A 15,561-nucleotide genomic window follows, 5' to 3' on the forward strand; every position below is an offset into this window, starting at 1 on the left:
GGTGGCAATCTCGACGGCGACGATCCTGTCGACGACGACGAGCCCGTCGACGATCCCGTCGACGATGGTGAGCCCGTCGACGATGACAGCTCCGTCGACGATCCCGTCGACGATGATGAGTCCGTCGACGATGACGGTTCCGTCGACGATGCCGTCGACGGTGAAGGGACTCTCGTCGACGGTCCCGTCGACGACGATTCAGAATAAGGAAACGGTGGAGTTGTTTTCAACGCCGTCGACGACAGGTGCGACAGAAAACAGCAGAAGGAGGAGGATAACTCCAGATATGACTTCTCCAAGGAAAGTGCCGTCATTACCTCCACCCCTTTTGTTGGATGAAGATGACTACTCAGAGGAGGAAAATGAGATGTATGGGGATGCATACAGTCCATCTCAATTGAATCTAAAGTACCATGATTCGGATTTAGATGAGGAGTATTATTATCAAAAGGAACAGCGACCACAAAGACAAGTCGCATACCAGGAAACCCAACCACAGCAGGGCATGGTAACGATGCCTATGAGTCTTTTGACAGACTTAAGGGCAATGCTGGAGGAGTATAGGAGCAGGCAAGGGTCGCAACCAGTGGAAGGTCAAGCGCAGGTTCAACCGCAGGTGGTGGCAGCACAGTCAGTACGGCCTGCACAGGAGGAACATGAGAGGGAATATCCTCGGCAAGTTCAAGTGGATACCTCGGATGAGGATGAAACGGGGCAGAACCAGGATAGTGAATGGAACCAGTATATAGCTCCTGATCCGGCTTCACCAGTGCCAGACCCGGTCGACTCGCCTCCGGCGGATGTAGGAGGTTTCTTCAGTTTGATGGAAAGAGCCACAGCGCGCTTTAAGTTAGCAATGCCTACAACATCTACGGATTGTTTCTTGTACGATTTTAAAGAGGCATACCGTAAGGCGGTGCGCTCCATTCCCATTGTAGAGCACATATGGGAGGAAGGGAAGAAGGTGATGCAGACCCCAGCGACGGTCATTCCAACTCTTCCGCGCTTGGAGAAAAAATATAAAGCTCCTGATGACAGTCCCGCCTGCTTGATTGGACAACCTAGACCAGACTCGGTCATATCGCAAGCGGCGCAGAAGAAATCGCGGAATCCTTCGGCCACCCTCACGACTCCACCAGACAAGGAGGGTAGGAGGTTGGACAACGCGGGGAAGCGTTTTTCGTCGATGGCTAGCTTGTTGGTCAGAGCGGCGAATGCCTTGGCGATCCTAGCAAGATACGACCGCCAGATGTGGAGTGATGTGGCACACTATGTGGATCTGCTAGCGAATGACCAGAAAGCGGAAGCACAGAAACTTCTGGAGGAAGGACAACGTTCCTCTTCGGAGATGATTGTCTGCGCGATGGACATCGCCACCATCTCTTTCCGTGCTCTGGGCAGTGCAGCGGTTCTTCGGCGGCAAGGGTGGCTACGAGCGACATACTTCCGGCCAGAGGTCCAGAATAGGATTTTGGGCTTGCCCTTTGATGGGGACATGTTATTTGGGAAACATGTCGATGAGACCCTGCAGGGTATAAAGAAAGACACAGAGACAGCAAGGGCTCTGGGGAACCTACAATATAGGAAGACACCGTTCCGTGGAGCACAAGGAAGAGGCTTCACTTCACCGAGAGGAGGTTATCAGCAGCAGCGATATTCACAGCAGTCGCAGTCGTACAGACCTCAGTACGGCAATCAGTACTATCAGCGGCAGTCGCAATCCCAGTCTTTCTCTCGCCAGAACGCTCGTGGACGACAGGGGCGTCAGGGCAAGGACGCTGGCAAGCGTCAATAGCGGCCTCCTGACTCTGCCAACTGTTCCTCCGCTTCTGGGGTCTCCAGTGGGCGGCAGGATATCACAACATCTGAGCAGCTGGGAAGAGATTACATCGGATCAGTGGGTATTGAACATCATCCGAAATGGGCATACTCTAGAATTCCAGGAATTTCCACCTACAAGAGCTCCCCACGCCACTACTTCGAAACATCTAAACCTTCTACAAGAGGAAGCTCAACAAATGCTTCAAAAGGGGGCGATCCAACGTGTTCCCCTATCACAAAGGGGAGAAGGTTTCTATTCAAGATTTTTTCTGATCCGCAAAACAAAGCAAAAGTGGCGTCCTATCCTGGACTTGAGGGAGCTCAACACCTATCTCACGAAACTGTCGTTTCGGATGATTTCACTCCAGGACATATTGCGCCTCTTGAACCCAGGCGACTGCATGGCAACATTAGACCTGGAAGATGCCTATTTTCATATCCCGATCCATCCAGCTCACAGACGTTTCCTTCGCTTTACAGTAGGCAAGAGTCACTTCCAGTTCATGGTGCTCCCATTTGGATTAAAGTCCGCTCCTCGGATATTCACAAAGGTGCTGGCACCGGTAGCAGCATTTCTGAGGAGACAGTCGCTGGAAGTATTCCCGTACTTAGACGACTGGCTGCTGAAGGCCCCAAGCTTACAAGAGGCATCAAGAGCAGTGAGCACATGCCTGAACCTCTTTATTCATCTGGGTTTACAACTCAACAAGGAAAAATCAGTTCTTCAGCCGGCATGTACGGTGAAGTTCTTGGGAGCGATACTCGATACTCAGGTGTGCAAAGCCTTCCCATCGGAAGAGAGACAGATGAAACTCATATCGTCAGCCACTCGTTTGCAAAAGAGAAGTTGGATGACAGTCAGGATGTACAAATCTCTTCTAGGGTCGATTTCATCCTGTATTCAATTGATTCCGCACTGCAGACTGCGAATGCGCCCCTTGCAGGAGGAACTGGACCTTCAGTGGAGACCAGTGGAAGGTTCGTTCGACGACAGGGTGACGGTTACCCAGCGGATGAAACGGTCGGTTTCATGGTGGATGAAAAGATCTCACCTCACTGTGGGACTCAGTTTCAAGGCTGCACGGGCTCCTCACGTCATTACCATGGACGCTTCTCTTCAAGGGTGGGGAGCTGTCATGCAAGACCTCCAGGTCAGTGGTCACTGGACTCCGGAAGAACGTCGCCTACATATCAACGTTCTGGAGCTAAGAGCCATTCGATTGGCAATGTTGGCTTTCCTCCCAAGGATTACAGATTCGGCAATCCTGGTGCGGACAGACAACACCACCGCAATGCATTACGTCAACAAGCAGGGAGGCACAAGATCGCCACTGCTTTCACAGGAAGCCCAAATACTGTGGGAATGGGCGATATCGCAGAACATCACACTCGTGGCAGAACACCTTCCAGGAGTATGCAACACGAAGGTGGATACACTAAGCCGCCTGAGAGCAGTCTCGCACGAGTGGGAATTGGAGAGCACAGTGGTCAAGGACATCTTCTTCCGTTGGGGGACCCCAGCGATCGACCTGTTTGCAACACCAGGAAACAAGAAATGCCGGTGTTACGCAAGCAGGGAACGCCATCGAGGGTCACTGGGGAATGCCCTTTCGATGCCCTGGTCAGGCGCGTTTGTCTACGCCTTTCCGCCATTTCCCCTGATTCCTCGAGTCCTCAAGAAACTCAAGATGGACAGGTGCAGGATGATACTAATAGCGCCTGCCTGGGCTCGCCAGTTTTGGTACACGGAGTTGCTTCTTCTATCAGAGACACAACCCATTCATCTGCAACCCAAACAGACACTTCTATCAATGTACAACGGCCAGGTTCTTCACCCGAACCCGAGCTCGCTTCAGTTGGCGGCTTGGCTCCTGAATACAGAGTTTTTAAGGATTTAAACATCTCAGAGGAATGCAGAACCATCTTGGCACAGGCACGAGCCCCTAGCACTAATAAGACATATAGAGCGAAATGGAAGAGGTTCCATTTGTGGTGTCAGAGAGAAAAAGTACATCCTTTCTCGTCAGCTCCGCATCAACTCTTACCATACATCCTGTCGTTGGCACAAGCAGGTCTGGCTCATGCTTCTATCAAGGTCCACTTGGCAGCTATTTCCAGGTATAGAAGAACAAGATCGGGCCCCTCTCTATTGTCAGCAAGAGTAATAAAACAATTCCTGAAAGGACTGTTTAGAGTTTTTCCGCCAGTTAGGCCCCCACCTCCGGTGTGGCACTTGAATGTGGTCCTGGCTCAGCTGATGAGACCGCCATTTGAGCCAGTACATAAGGCGGACCTGAAGTTCCTATCATGGAAAGTGGCGCTTCTTTTGGCACTCACCTCTGCAAGGAGAGTAGGAGAGCTTCAGGCTTTGACTATCAAAGAACCCTTCTTGCAGTTCAAGAATGATACATTGATCCTACGGATGAACCCCAAGTTCATTCCGAAGGTACCGACAGACTTTCATCTTAACGAACCAGTGGTTTTGAAATCTTTTTTTCCTCAACCTTCAACCCAGGCTGAGAGGACGCTTCATTCTCTGGACGTTCAGAGATGTTTGAAATTCTATCTACAACGCACAGCTGGATTTCGAAAAACACCCCAACTGTTTGTGGCTTTCGGAGCCCCAAGGAAAGGATTTCCATTGTCAAAACAAGGGATATCTAGATCGATAACAAGTGCGATCCGGTTCTGCCACCAGGCGGCAGGCAAGCCTTTGCAAGGACAGGTGAAGGCACATTCCACAAGGTCAATCTCAGCATCAACAGCGCTGTTTGCTGGAGTATCCATAAAGGATATTTGCAGAGCAGCCACCTGGAGCAGTACGCACTCCTTCACGAGACACTACTGCCTGGAGGCGGCTGCAAAGGAGGATTCGGCTGTAGGACAGGCAGTCCTGAGAAATCTCTTCCAATAAGAGGTGAGCTTTCCTCTCTTCCCTCCTCCTGTTTTTTCAAACATTTCGTTTCTTATGCTTTTGTTACTGCTTTATGGTTGTTATAATCTATGATATCATTGGTTTGTAATGATTCTGTAACTGTGCACGAAATGTTTGAGGAATGCTAACTGCTATCTACTCTGATACAAGCAATGGGAATCTATGAAAGTTCCAATACTGGAGTAAGAAACAAGTTACTTACCTGTAACTTTAGTTCTCCAGTATTGGTAACTTTCATAGATTCCCATGCGCCCACCCGCCTCCCCTGGGAAAGCTCACTTTAGGGCTAAGTGATTATGTGGCAAAGCAACGGCTACGAAAATCTGAGGCTCTGAGCTTTCTCAGGAAGGTTCCACAGGGTGAGGCTGATCTGATTGGTTGCTAAGGTGACTTTGGGTCTTTTTACATAATGACACCAATGGGCTACAAAAGATAATGAGGCCTAGGCCTAATTTTTACCTTTTTTACACCTATTAGGGTGTATTTACCTAGGTATATATATATATATATATATATATATATTATTACCGAGGCTCCCATTCCGACGACGGGGAATGATACAAGCAATGGGAATCTATGAAAGTTACCAATACTGGAAAACTAAAGTTACAGGTAAGTAACTTGTTTCCTACACAGCGAATTAAGGATTGGCCCATTACATCACCAAAATTGCAGTCTCCGGTTAAAGAAACAACGAGCTAGTGGTTGGTAAAAGTAAAAATCAGGGGCCTCTAAATCCCTGCATTTTACTATAAACTATCTTAAAAGAGCACACAAAATAAAATAACCAAATTCAACTTTAACATAAAAAAGAGTTATTGGCCAAGAGAATAGAAGAAAATGGTTTCACAATCACTCCTATAGATAATTACACACACTCACATACCCAAGTAGGTCATGGGGTGTGTGTATATATATATATATTTTTTTTCTGTATATGTGGATATATTTATATAAACTATTTCCACACTGTGGAGAACACATGCTCTCTCAAAGATAACAAGTGGTAAAACACACAATAATGTTTTCTGTTGGAACTACAGAAATTTCACTCCCTTCTCCACATAAAGCAAATACTGCTACGTAATTGATGCATAGTATGGGAATCTAGAAGACGACCTTGCTGCGAAAGAAACTAGTTACCTACCTGTAGTGATAGTTTTGCAGCTTAAACTCTTCTAGATTCATATTCGACCCTCCCTCCTCCCCAGTGACACAAGCTTTGGCATAGCCAATAGGTCTCGCCTTTGGGAGGTGTAAGTAGTTTTGCTGTATATTAGGAGTCCATAAGATATAATTTGCAACGTGTTCTGTAAAGGAAATATAAGTATCCACCTGTAGCAGTTTACAGTTTTACTGTTGTCAAGTTGAAGGCCTGTTGTAGCAGCCTGTTTAAAAAAAACGGACATGCTGAAAGGAAATAGGAAGAGAGGGTGTCTTTCGGCGTGGAGACAAGGGGTGCATGTGAAGGAAGAAGAGGGCAGAGACAGGGGCCCATTACGTAGGGGGGAGAGAAGAAGCGGACTGTTTAAACACAAAAAATGGACAGAAAGAAAGGAAATAGGTACAGAGGGAGTCTCACTGCGTGGAGATAGGGGATGCATGCGAAGGAAAGAGGGCAGAGAAAGGGGTCCATTTCCTAGAGGGGAGAGAAGAAGCGGACTGTTTAAAAAAAAAAAAAGAAAAAACACGGACAGGCTGAAAGGAAATAGGAAGAGAGGGTGTCTCACGGCGTGGCGACAGGGGGTGCTTGCGAAGGAAAGAAGAGGGCAGAGAAAGGGGCTCATTACGTAGAGGAGAGAGAAGAAGCGGACTTTTTTTTAAAAAAAATGGACAGGATGAAAGGAAATAGGTAGAGAGGGTGTCTCACGGCGTGGAAACATAGGGTGCATGCAAAGGAAAGAAGAGGGCAGAGAAAGGTGCCCATTACGTAGAGGGGAGAGAAGAAGCGGACTGTATTTTAAAAAAAAATGGACATGCGGAAAGGAAATTGGAAGAGAGGGTGTCTCACGGCGTGGAAAGAAGAGAGCCGAGAAAAGGGACCCATTACATAGAGGGGAGAGATGAAGCGGAGGTCACAAATGTGTAAGATAAGGGAAAGCTGAGAAAAAAGAAAGCCTGGGTCAATTAGTAACATGATCCAAGAATGCAAAGAATTCAGCTGGCACCCTGCGCTCGCTCCCGAGATCCAAAGGCCATGGGAGTGAACGTTAACAGAAAAGGCTGGACATGCACCTGTCTTTGGTCATTTGCGTGCTTTCATTATTGAAAGCCACACGCAAAGGCCAATAAAATGTGACAACCATACGCAGGAGCTTTAAGAAAGTGTGGAGTGTTTCCACGAGGCCCTCTCCTAGAGCAGCGCATGCTCTCTGCGCTAGGCTCGACCTAAAAAGTGATTGCTACACATATTATCTCTAATAGCATGTGACATTTCCTAATGATAGCTCACATATTCAATACAAAGTTAATATATAAAGGAATAAATATGAACAAATCCATAAACAAAGCATAAGAATACACATTAACTACTACAACCTATGTGAAACACACAACAAGCACTGCCCCTTTTTTCTAGGGAAGAAGTGATCCTGCACACTCAAGACGATTAAAATATGCAAATATTACACCTATTCAACTGGCATACACAAGGCAAAAGGAAAAATAATCTGAGAGTTAGCACTCTCACAAAAGGGGGGGTGGTAGCCAAATTCAGAAGGATATGGTTTCACACTCCCCCATTAGAAAGAAAACAAAGACAAAACAAGTAGCACTTTCCATCTCTAACTACTAGATGGCAGGATATATGCATAGTAACAAACTGTCAGCCAGGGAAACCATTGCCACACCACCTGGAGTATTTACCATAACAATACAACCCTATTGCCAACCTCTGACGGCCACCTGTTCATTGGCTGTACATTAGAAACGTTTACACTGAGAGGCAATAATCAAACATGTATACAATCAGTCCAAAATACGATTAGTAGATCCTTTTTGTATGTGTTTAATCTTTTTTATTCTGGTTCTTAATCCAAAAAGCTACAACGCAGCCAATGCCTTACACCTTGATAAAGGCTTCCTCAGGGCAATTTCATCCATCGACATGTATCTTCCAAAGATTCACAACGTACAGTCAAGAAAGCAATGTCTCATTCTGAAGGCAGATTTCTTAACAGACTTCTGTCAGCGTGTTTCTCCCAACAAAAATCTTAAACCTCATAAAGTCCGGCGACGTATTAATTTAAAATTATGCAATTAGCCATTCCAGTCTGAGGCCACTCTATATAAGCTGCATCCTGAAAATTCCTCCGAACCATCAAATTGATAGTAAAGTCTGGAGGCGCCTTGCTCAGAGCCTTAAATGGTTATGCATTTCAGGAGTCCAAATCTCAAAACACCATTGCCAGGGTTGTCCATTTCAAGTTTGTTTTGTGTTGCTAGAGTTTGTTGCTAATTTCGTAAGCACAATAATATCCTTGTTGGCAGTCGCTTATGCTTGTTATTTGCCTTTGAAAGTACGTAGATATAGTACCAGTGTTGCCTCATTCATTTCTTTTCCTTCTTTTAACAGATGTTGCAGGCTTGCTCAGTTCAACACTTACCAGTCCCATATGCTGCTTTCCCACCGATTCTTTCAACGGATCCGTTTTTATTGCATACTCCACACCTTTCCCCTCATCATCATGCTCACCTACCACCACCAGGCCAGTTTGTTTCCTTCCAAACACAGCAGTCCCGATCGGTAGGTAAACAGTCTTGTTTCCAGATTTTTCTTGTTTCCAGATTTTTCATTGTTTTCATAATTTTCTAGTTTTCACTCCTGCTTAATTGTCCCATACAATTATCAATGAAGCACTCAACAGCTAATTTGTTCATAGGAGGAAATCCAATTGTAACATGTTTTCGTTTTTCATAGTGCTGTAAAATTAATATTGCAGGCTCTGGCTAGTGTTTGATGAGGTGTTTGTTCTTGAACACTCCACCCTGGGGTGGCAAATTGTACCTTCCTCTTGCCAGTATCAGCCTAACTGTAAAGTATCCATGTACCATAGGGGTCTAAAGGAGCCTGTCTTAGTGGAGCTCTCTGAAGCTTTCCGGCTAAATTTGCGCCGTATAAATGCCATGTACACACATACAGTGAATGTGGAATGAAGCTCATTTTCTCTAACCTGGGATCTTAAAATTCAGTCCATGAATAACACTTCACCCGCGCAGGATTCCATAACACTTAAAAAAAAGAGAAAGACAGCTAACATTCTTAATAATGTTACAAAATAGCTATGTAATTGCAACATTTGTGTTACATTTTTATAATTTAATGCAAATATAAAAGAACAATGTAAACCATTAAGGGCCTGATTACGACTTTGGTGGTGCAGCACAGGGTCCGTCCTACCGCCGCACCACCAAAGCCATGATCAGACCACCCACTAAAATAGGAGTTTCCTTCTCCTTTCTGGCTAGTTGGTTTTTGGCGTGCCCAAGGCGGTACCTCAGAAAATGGGAAACGCCATGGAAACACCAAAAACAGTTCCTGCACGCCATGGACTTAGTAGTCCATACCGTGCAGGAACTGGGATGCATGCACACCGGGGGCAATTGTTGTGGCCTCCTACATGCATCCCTATGCGGAACCTTTGCTTCCTTTCCGTCACGGTGTTCATGGAGTAGGAACTTGTATGACCGCGCCGGTGGAGAGGAAACTCTTAATATGCTTGGCGGGACAAGCATATTGCAGCCTCCTGACTGCCGCAACATTGCCAGGGAACAGCTGCTGCGGCAGGGCAATGGCGGACTGACTGCCCTAATCGTAATAGGGCGGTCGAGATACAGCTGCCGCCGTGCCCCCCCAAGTCTGGCGGTCCGTGGACTGGCAGACTCGTAATCAGGCCCCATAAGTAGCAAAAACAACTTTCAAACACAAATATTTTCTGCCGAAAACTTCTTGCCACCTCCTTAAAAAAATAAACAAATGAAAGGCAAATGCTGCCATAAGTATGCAATCTCACAGGAGGAAAAGCTGCACTCTCACCTAATGGCTGCGCAACTAACACGTTAAATCAGAAGGGGGACGGAAGAGCTAGCTCCTCAGAGTACTCATGTGAACCACTGGAAAGAGATTGTTCCTCTGTGTAGCTGATGCACTCGACGTTCTATCTGGCTACGAATCAAGATGCTGGGAGATCTGAATTTCATATCATAATTCCCTCATACACCTGTTAGAGTGTCATGCTTCATCATAGGGCACTCCTCGTCAGACCGGCAGTGCATTGTCTGATTGGCCTGGTGGCCTCTTTAGTGGAGTTCTTCAAATCTGAGGGCGCCGTATGTGGTGGGTGCCTGTGGGCTACAAAATGGTGAATTGTTGTGTGTGCAAGGTGACTTAAAATAGGCACCGAACTGATCCCAACTAGTGAAAAGTATCCACCTCAATGGAGGGAGATACACTACTTCATATGCGAATGGGAGGGACCCGACCACTGTAGAGCTTGGGATCGGGCGATGCCGGCTCACCTGAGCATCTCCCCGGCGTTATACTTCTCTTGGACATCTTCAACTTAAGGGTAGTCCTCCCGGTCCCATTCGGGGGCTGTTTTCTTTTGTTTATTAAGGTTCTGATGAAGTGCCTCCCGATGTTGGGGCATCCAAGGCACGAAACATGTTGATCATGCACACATAAAGCTACCCTGGTACCTTAGTACCGGCTTTGTTTTTACTTAGTCCTGGCCCCATCTTGAATAAAATTGTTCCAGGGTCCGGTGCCTATTTTAAGTCACCTTGCACACACAATTCACAATGTTTTAGCTCACATGCAGCCACCACATATGATACCCTCCGATCTGAAGAACTTCGCTAAAGAAGCCACCAGGCCCGTCAGACAGTGCATCGCCGGTCTGACGAGGAGCGTCCTATGATGAAGCATGACACCCTAACAGTGTGTGAGGGCATTAAGATCTGAAATTCAGATATCCCAGCGACATGATTCCTAGCTAGATAGCAACCTCGAGTACATCGGCTTCATAAAGGAACGACCACCTTTCCGTGGTGCACAACTAACACCACATACCCAGTCTTGCAGCACAGTGACATCCCTTCAAGGTTTTTCCAGTTCTGTCTAAATGTTCTCCCGTCACAGGACTCTGCCTAATTCACCATTTTTTCCCAGTTATTTGCAAGAAGTATCTTTTATGTTGTTCATTTGATGTTTTTGCACTGAGATTTTTTTTCAATGAAGTAATGTTAGATTTGGCATCTTTTGGCATATTTTCCCTGTCTTTTTGCTTTCTGACCTCCCGGTTTTGACTCTGTTTTTGCTAGTTTAGTGTCTCTGCGCACTTTTTCACTGCTGTTAAGTGCACTGAGTGTGCCAGGGCCTGTAAATTAAATGCTGCTAATGGGCCTGCAGCACTGATTGTGCCACCGGCATGAATAGCCCTGAAAAGGAACCTCAGACCTGCCACTGCAGGGTCTATGTGCAGTTTGTAACTGCCATGTCGACCTGGCAAGTGCGCTCACTTGCCAGGCCCTAACCTTCCCTTTCCTTACATATAAGTCACCCCTAAGGTAGGCCCAAGGTACCCCTGTGGCCAGGGTGCTGTTTATGTTAAAGGTAGGACATGTACTGGTGTGTGTGACATGCCTGGTGGTGAATTATAGTGGATTTCGTTTTCACCACTGCCATAGGAAAGAATGGGAGTTTTACTTATTAGCATAACTTCCCATTGGGACAAGATAGGTAAATGGAGTTTAGTATGCCTGTACTCCTAATGTAAAAATGCATATATTATTAAAGATGATTTTTTTGTTCTGTGTTTGAAAATACCACTTTTAGAAAGTAGGTATTTTCTTGCTTAGCCATCCTGCGGGCCTCTGCTGAGTTTGTGAATTGACTGTCTGGCTTTGGAGTGACAGGGGCTTGGAATGTGCATTCTCTTCAGACTGCCACAGGAGGGGGGGGGGGGTCGAAGTGTGTCCTCCCTTTTCCTGGATGAGTTTGGCTGGGCGGAATAGACCTGGGCTGCATTTAGAGTAGTGGGGTATATTTCATAGCACCTGAATGGGCCTGGTCTGCCTTGAACAATGCTGTCTCCAACTCCTTCCAGGAAGCTGGGCCAGAGAGGATAGAACTGGTTTGGACTAAGCACAGATGCTCTCCGTCTGAGAGAACAAAGGAATTGTATAAATATTGGGGCCCAGACCCCAACACTTTAGAACTCACTGGAATCGAGGAACCTGCCAAGAAGAACAGCTGGAAGAGCTCTCAGGAGGAGTAATGCCCCTTTGCTGTGTTGTTTCTTTGTTGGGTTGGCCTGCAGTTGCTTCTTCTGCCTTGGGCAGTGAAAGGACTTGACTTTGTCTTACTTGTGCTGAGTGTCTCCAAGGGCTTGACGTAGAGCCTGCCTCCTGTTCTGAAGTCTCGGGGACTGCAAAGACTTCACTGTCCTCTGGGTACCGCTTCTGGAACCGCTATTTCAGTTGCCACAGAGAAGGGAAAAGCAACCGACTCCGTTGCTGACTTTGTGTCCTGACAGCACCACAGAAGACACCATCCGCATCTCGCACCGCAACCCTGGTCTCACCAACGACCGACTCCACTGAGCCTCTGCTTGCACCGTGACCTCACCGCCTCGCTTCACCTACACCGTTGCTAACTTTGACACCCATGACCCCATCGTGGCTGGGGCCACCACCCTTAAGTCTCACGAGGCACCACCTCGTCCCACACAGCATTCTGGGCCGGCTGATGCCAGCTCCCGCTAACCGGCTCTGACCGCACCGCATCAACCACCGCCTCACCCTGCACCGTAAGTCTTGGTCTCACTGACACCATCTGGACGATCGTCACCGAGCCGCTGTTTGCAGCGCAACGAGAGGGCATCGCACCCTGCACCGCTTCCATTTTTGCAACGCAACTGTGATAGTTGCCACGACCAGCTCGCACCAACGTGCCAACCGCAACGAGAAAGGTACTGTTACAGAGTATGTCCTTGCTTTCGCTGGCCCATACCGACGCAGTCGGCTGGAGCTGGTAGCCTCAGGATGGAGCTACCGACTTGTACGAACTGTGTTTTTTAGGTATTTCTGAAATTATAAGGACATCTTGCAAAGTATACATTTTTAAGTACTGTATGTTGGGTTCTTTCGTTTTGGTCTTGTTTTGTATTAATACAAATATTGGATATTTTACTAAACAGGTGTGATATCCTTTTGTAGTGTTTTCATTGTATTACAGTTGGTTATGTGCAAATGCTTTACACGCTGCCTCTGAAATAAGCCTGTCTGCTCGTGCCAAGCTACCAAGGGGGTGAGCAGGGATTATTTTAGAAGTGTATCCCCCTTATCCTGATTAGAAGCAAGGGTCCCTATTTGAACAAAGGTACCTACCTCTGCCAACTAGAGACCGCCATTTCTAACAGGTAATTTGTAAAGTGCAGCGTCTTTCTCCCCTGTCAGCAATGTGGCATTCCTTTTGCTGTCAGGGAAAGTTGCTGGCCCTATTGGTCTGACCGTCTCTTAGAGTATTCTACCCAGACAGGCTGGTCCTGTCTACTTGCCCCTCCTTTCGATCAACGGTTGTTCCTGTATTCTGCATTCGTCAGTCTCTCACTCTCCATCTTTCTGTCCTCATCCGTTCAAGGAAGATGAGTGTTTGAACAGGCTGGACAATAGGTGAATGTCTGCTATTACATTGATGGTTTGAGAGTTTAACAGCTGGTTGATTAGCTGTTATTGGTTTTCCTTGTCTAAGAAAGGTAAAACAGCGACTAAGCGTTCAGCTTTATGTTGTGTTACTGTTTGCATTAAAATTTGCTCCACCCTGGCCAAGAAAGAATCTCTGCTCGGTATTTGTGTACACTCTCCAAGGGCCTTGTGCCTTCTAGTTCCCTGACCAGTCACTCTCAGGGACTGATATTTTCTGGGCGGCCACTTTGTCTTCTTTGCGTGCTTACGCCAAGCACTATTTCCTGGTGTCCTTGGAGCCGAGGTATAAACATTTCACTAGGCCTGTGCTGCATGACTACCTTGGTTAATCAGCACTTACTCAGTCTCTCCTCCCGGTGGGTACTGCTTCAAGATTAGTTTAAGTGGGGTATCTATGGGAAGAAGTATCCCTTATAAGAAAAAGTTACTTACCTTCTGTAACATTGTTCCTAGTTGGGTGCTAGATCTTTCTACAGATTTCTCGATGCCGTCTCTCCTTCTCTTCTGAAATAGTACTGTTCAGTTTATGGAGTAAAATTCTACAATATCCAGCTTGTTACTTGTGTTTTGCTGCCTCCTTTCTTAAATCCTTTTCTATTACTCTCCATACGTCTCAGTTTGGCTTGGAAAAGGACCCCGACCCACCCCCCAGCCCCACTTACCTCACAGCGCAACTCTCCCTGCTTCCGCCCGTCTGCATGCCCTACCGCGCATTGCCTTAACCACGCACATGCACATGTTAAGGCATGCGTGGTAGGGCTTGTGGAGTCGGAACACTCGAGATTTAGAACGCGGTGTTCCAACTGTTAATCCAGTATTGAAACTTTCATAGATTCCCACGCTTGTATCATTCCCCATCGTCGGAATGGGAGTCCCCGGTATAGACATGTTTGCAGTCTAAAGAAAGCTAAAAATAGCTAGCTTTCATTGTATTTTCATTTAAAAAGAAGCCAGTTGCATAGACTGGTCCCTGTAAAAAACGTGACCATAGAAAATCTTTCACAAACCGTTTTAAAATCGAAAAAGAAAGGGAATATGAGGCATTTGTTAGCAAGTAGGCTGCAATGCAATGCAAAGCATAGAAAAGAAAACTGGCCCTGTGCCTTTAAGAACCTTGTATCCCATCATGCCTCATAGGTGACAGTTAGGGGAGTTCATTTTTCCAGCTCCTGAGGGAGACAGGATCTTGTAGCACTGAGCTCTGCCTTTTTGACTAATAATATTGAAAAATCTTTCCAAAACCTTCTGTTTTCACATTCATTCAACGTTTTTCAGCACCAAGAGTGCACATTGACTTGTTTCGGACAGAAAAAAGTGCATTTTCCTTGTCAAACAATGCTTTCACTTTTTTTGAAGTTTCCTTCTTGTGGTTAAAAGAAGGCCCAGAGAGACTTCCAAAAACCTATCATCCTGAGACATGTAGCTGCTGTCTAAAATTCTCCAGGCAAACTCTAAAGAACAGAGAGATCAGGCTGCATGGTCTGCAAGAGAGAAGGCAGGTTGCACCTGGCTTAAGAGGCAATGGGAAAGCAACCTTTTTTCAAACACCCTCCTCTCACTCCTAGGACTCTCACAGAGCGAGATCCAGAGAAAAACAACACCAAATAAAGAGGAGACACTCTTGGTCAACGTGGAGAAGTATAACATCGAGGACAGAACAACTACCTGTATGCTTGCTGTCTAAACTGCTGTTGAGTAACCACTTGATGTCAAAGCACCCTCGACGTTCATTGTCCAAGTCGCCTCACTCTTGTCGGACACCATTGAAGCATATATCGACGTCGAAACCACCACCAAACCCAACGTAATCATCCAGAGAACCCAATCTTTACCAGCAAATTCACCACCTGCTACTTATACTAGGCCTCACTCTGCATCAGGAACCAGATCTTATAAGACCTTGATTTTATCTCCACATTGTCTTCAGAGTGTACTTCATAGACCTGTGCCACACACGTCTGACCCTTTATATTCTTGGACTTACTCTCCTTTGAGGGTCACACCTGAGATTCAGATCCTAAGTACTCCATCGCCCAGGAGATCTCATCACCAAGTTTCTCCAGGCACCCATCCTCCGACTTCTCCTCATAGGTCTGCGC

At 46.5% G+C, this 15,561-nt stretch overlaps 1 protein-coding gene across 2 annotated transcripts in view; it reads left to right on the top strand.

Moving 5' to 3' along the window:
• The window catches only part of RNF38 (ring finger protein 38), a 759,966-nt gene that overhangs the window by 536,724 nt on the left and 207,681 nt on the right, over nucleotides 1-15,561 (top strand). For both annotated transcript variants that reach the window (XM_086961661.1, XM_086961662.1), the window contains one exon: nucleotides 8,331-8,501. In XM_086961661.1, the coding sequence (XP_086817787.1) occupies nucleotides 8,331-8,501 (171 nt within the window). The remainder of the gene's footprint in view (nucleotides 1-8,330; nucleotides 8,502-15,561) is intronic.

Source organism: Lissotriton vulgaris, chromosome 3_1 (genome assembly GCF_964263255.1).
Source record: "Lissotriton vulgaris chromosome 3_1, aLisVul1.2, whole genome shotgun sequence".
In the NCBI taxonomy this organism is placed as follows: Eukaryota; Metazoa; Chordata; class Amphibia; order Caudata; family Salamandridae; genus Lissotriton; species Lissotriton vulgaris.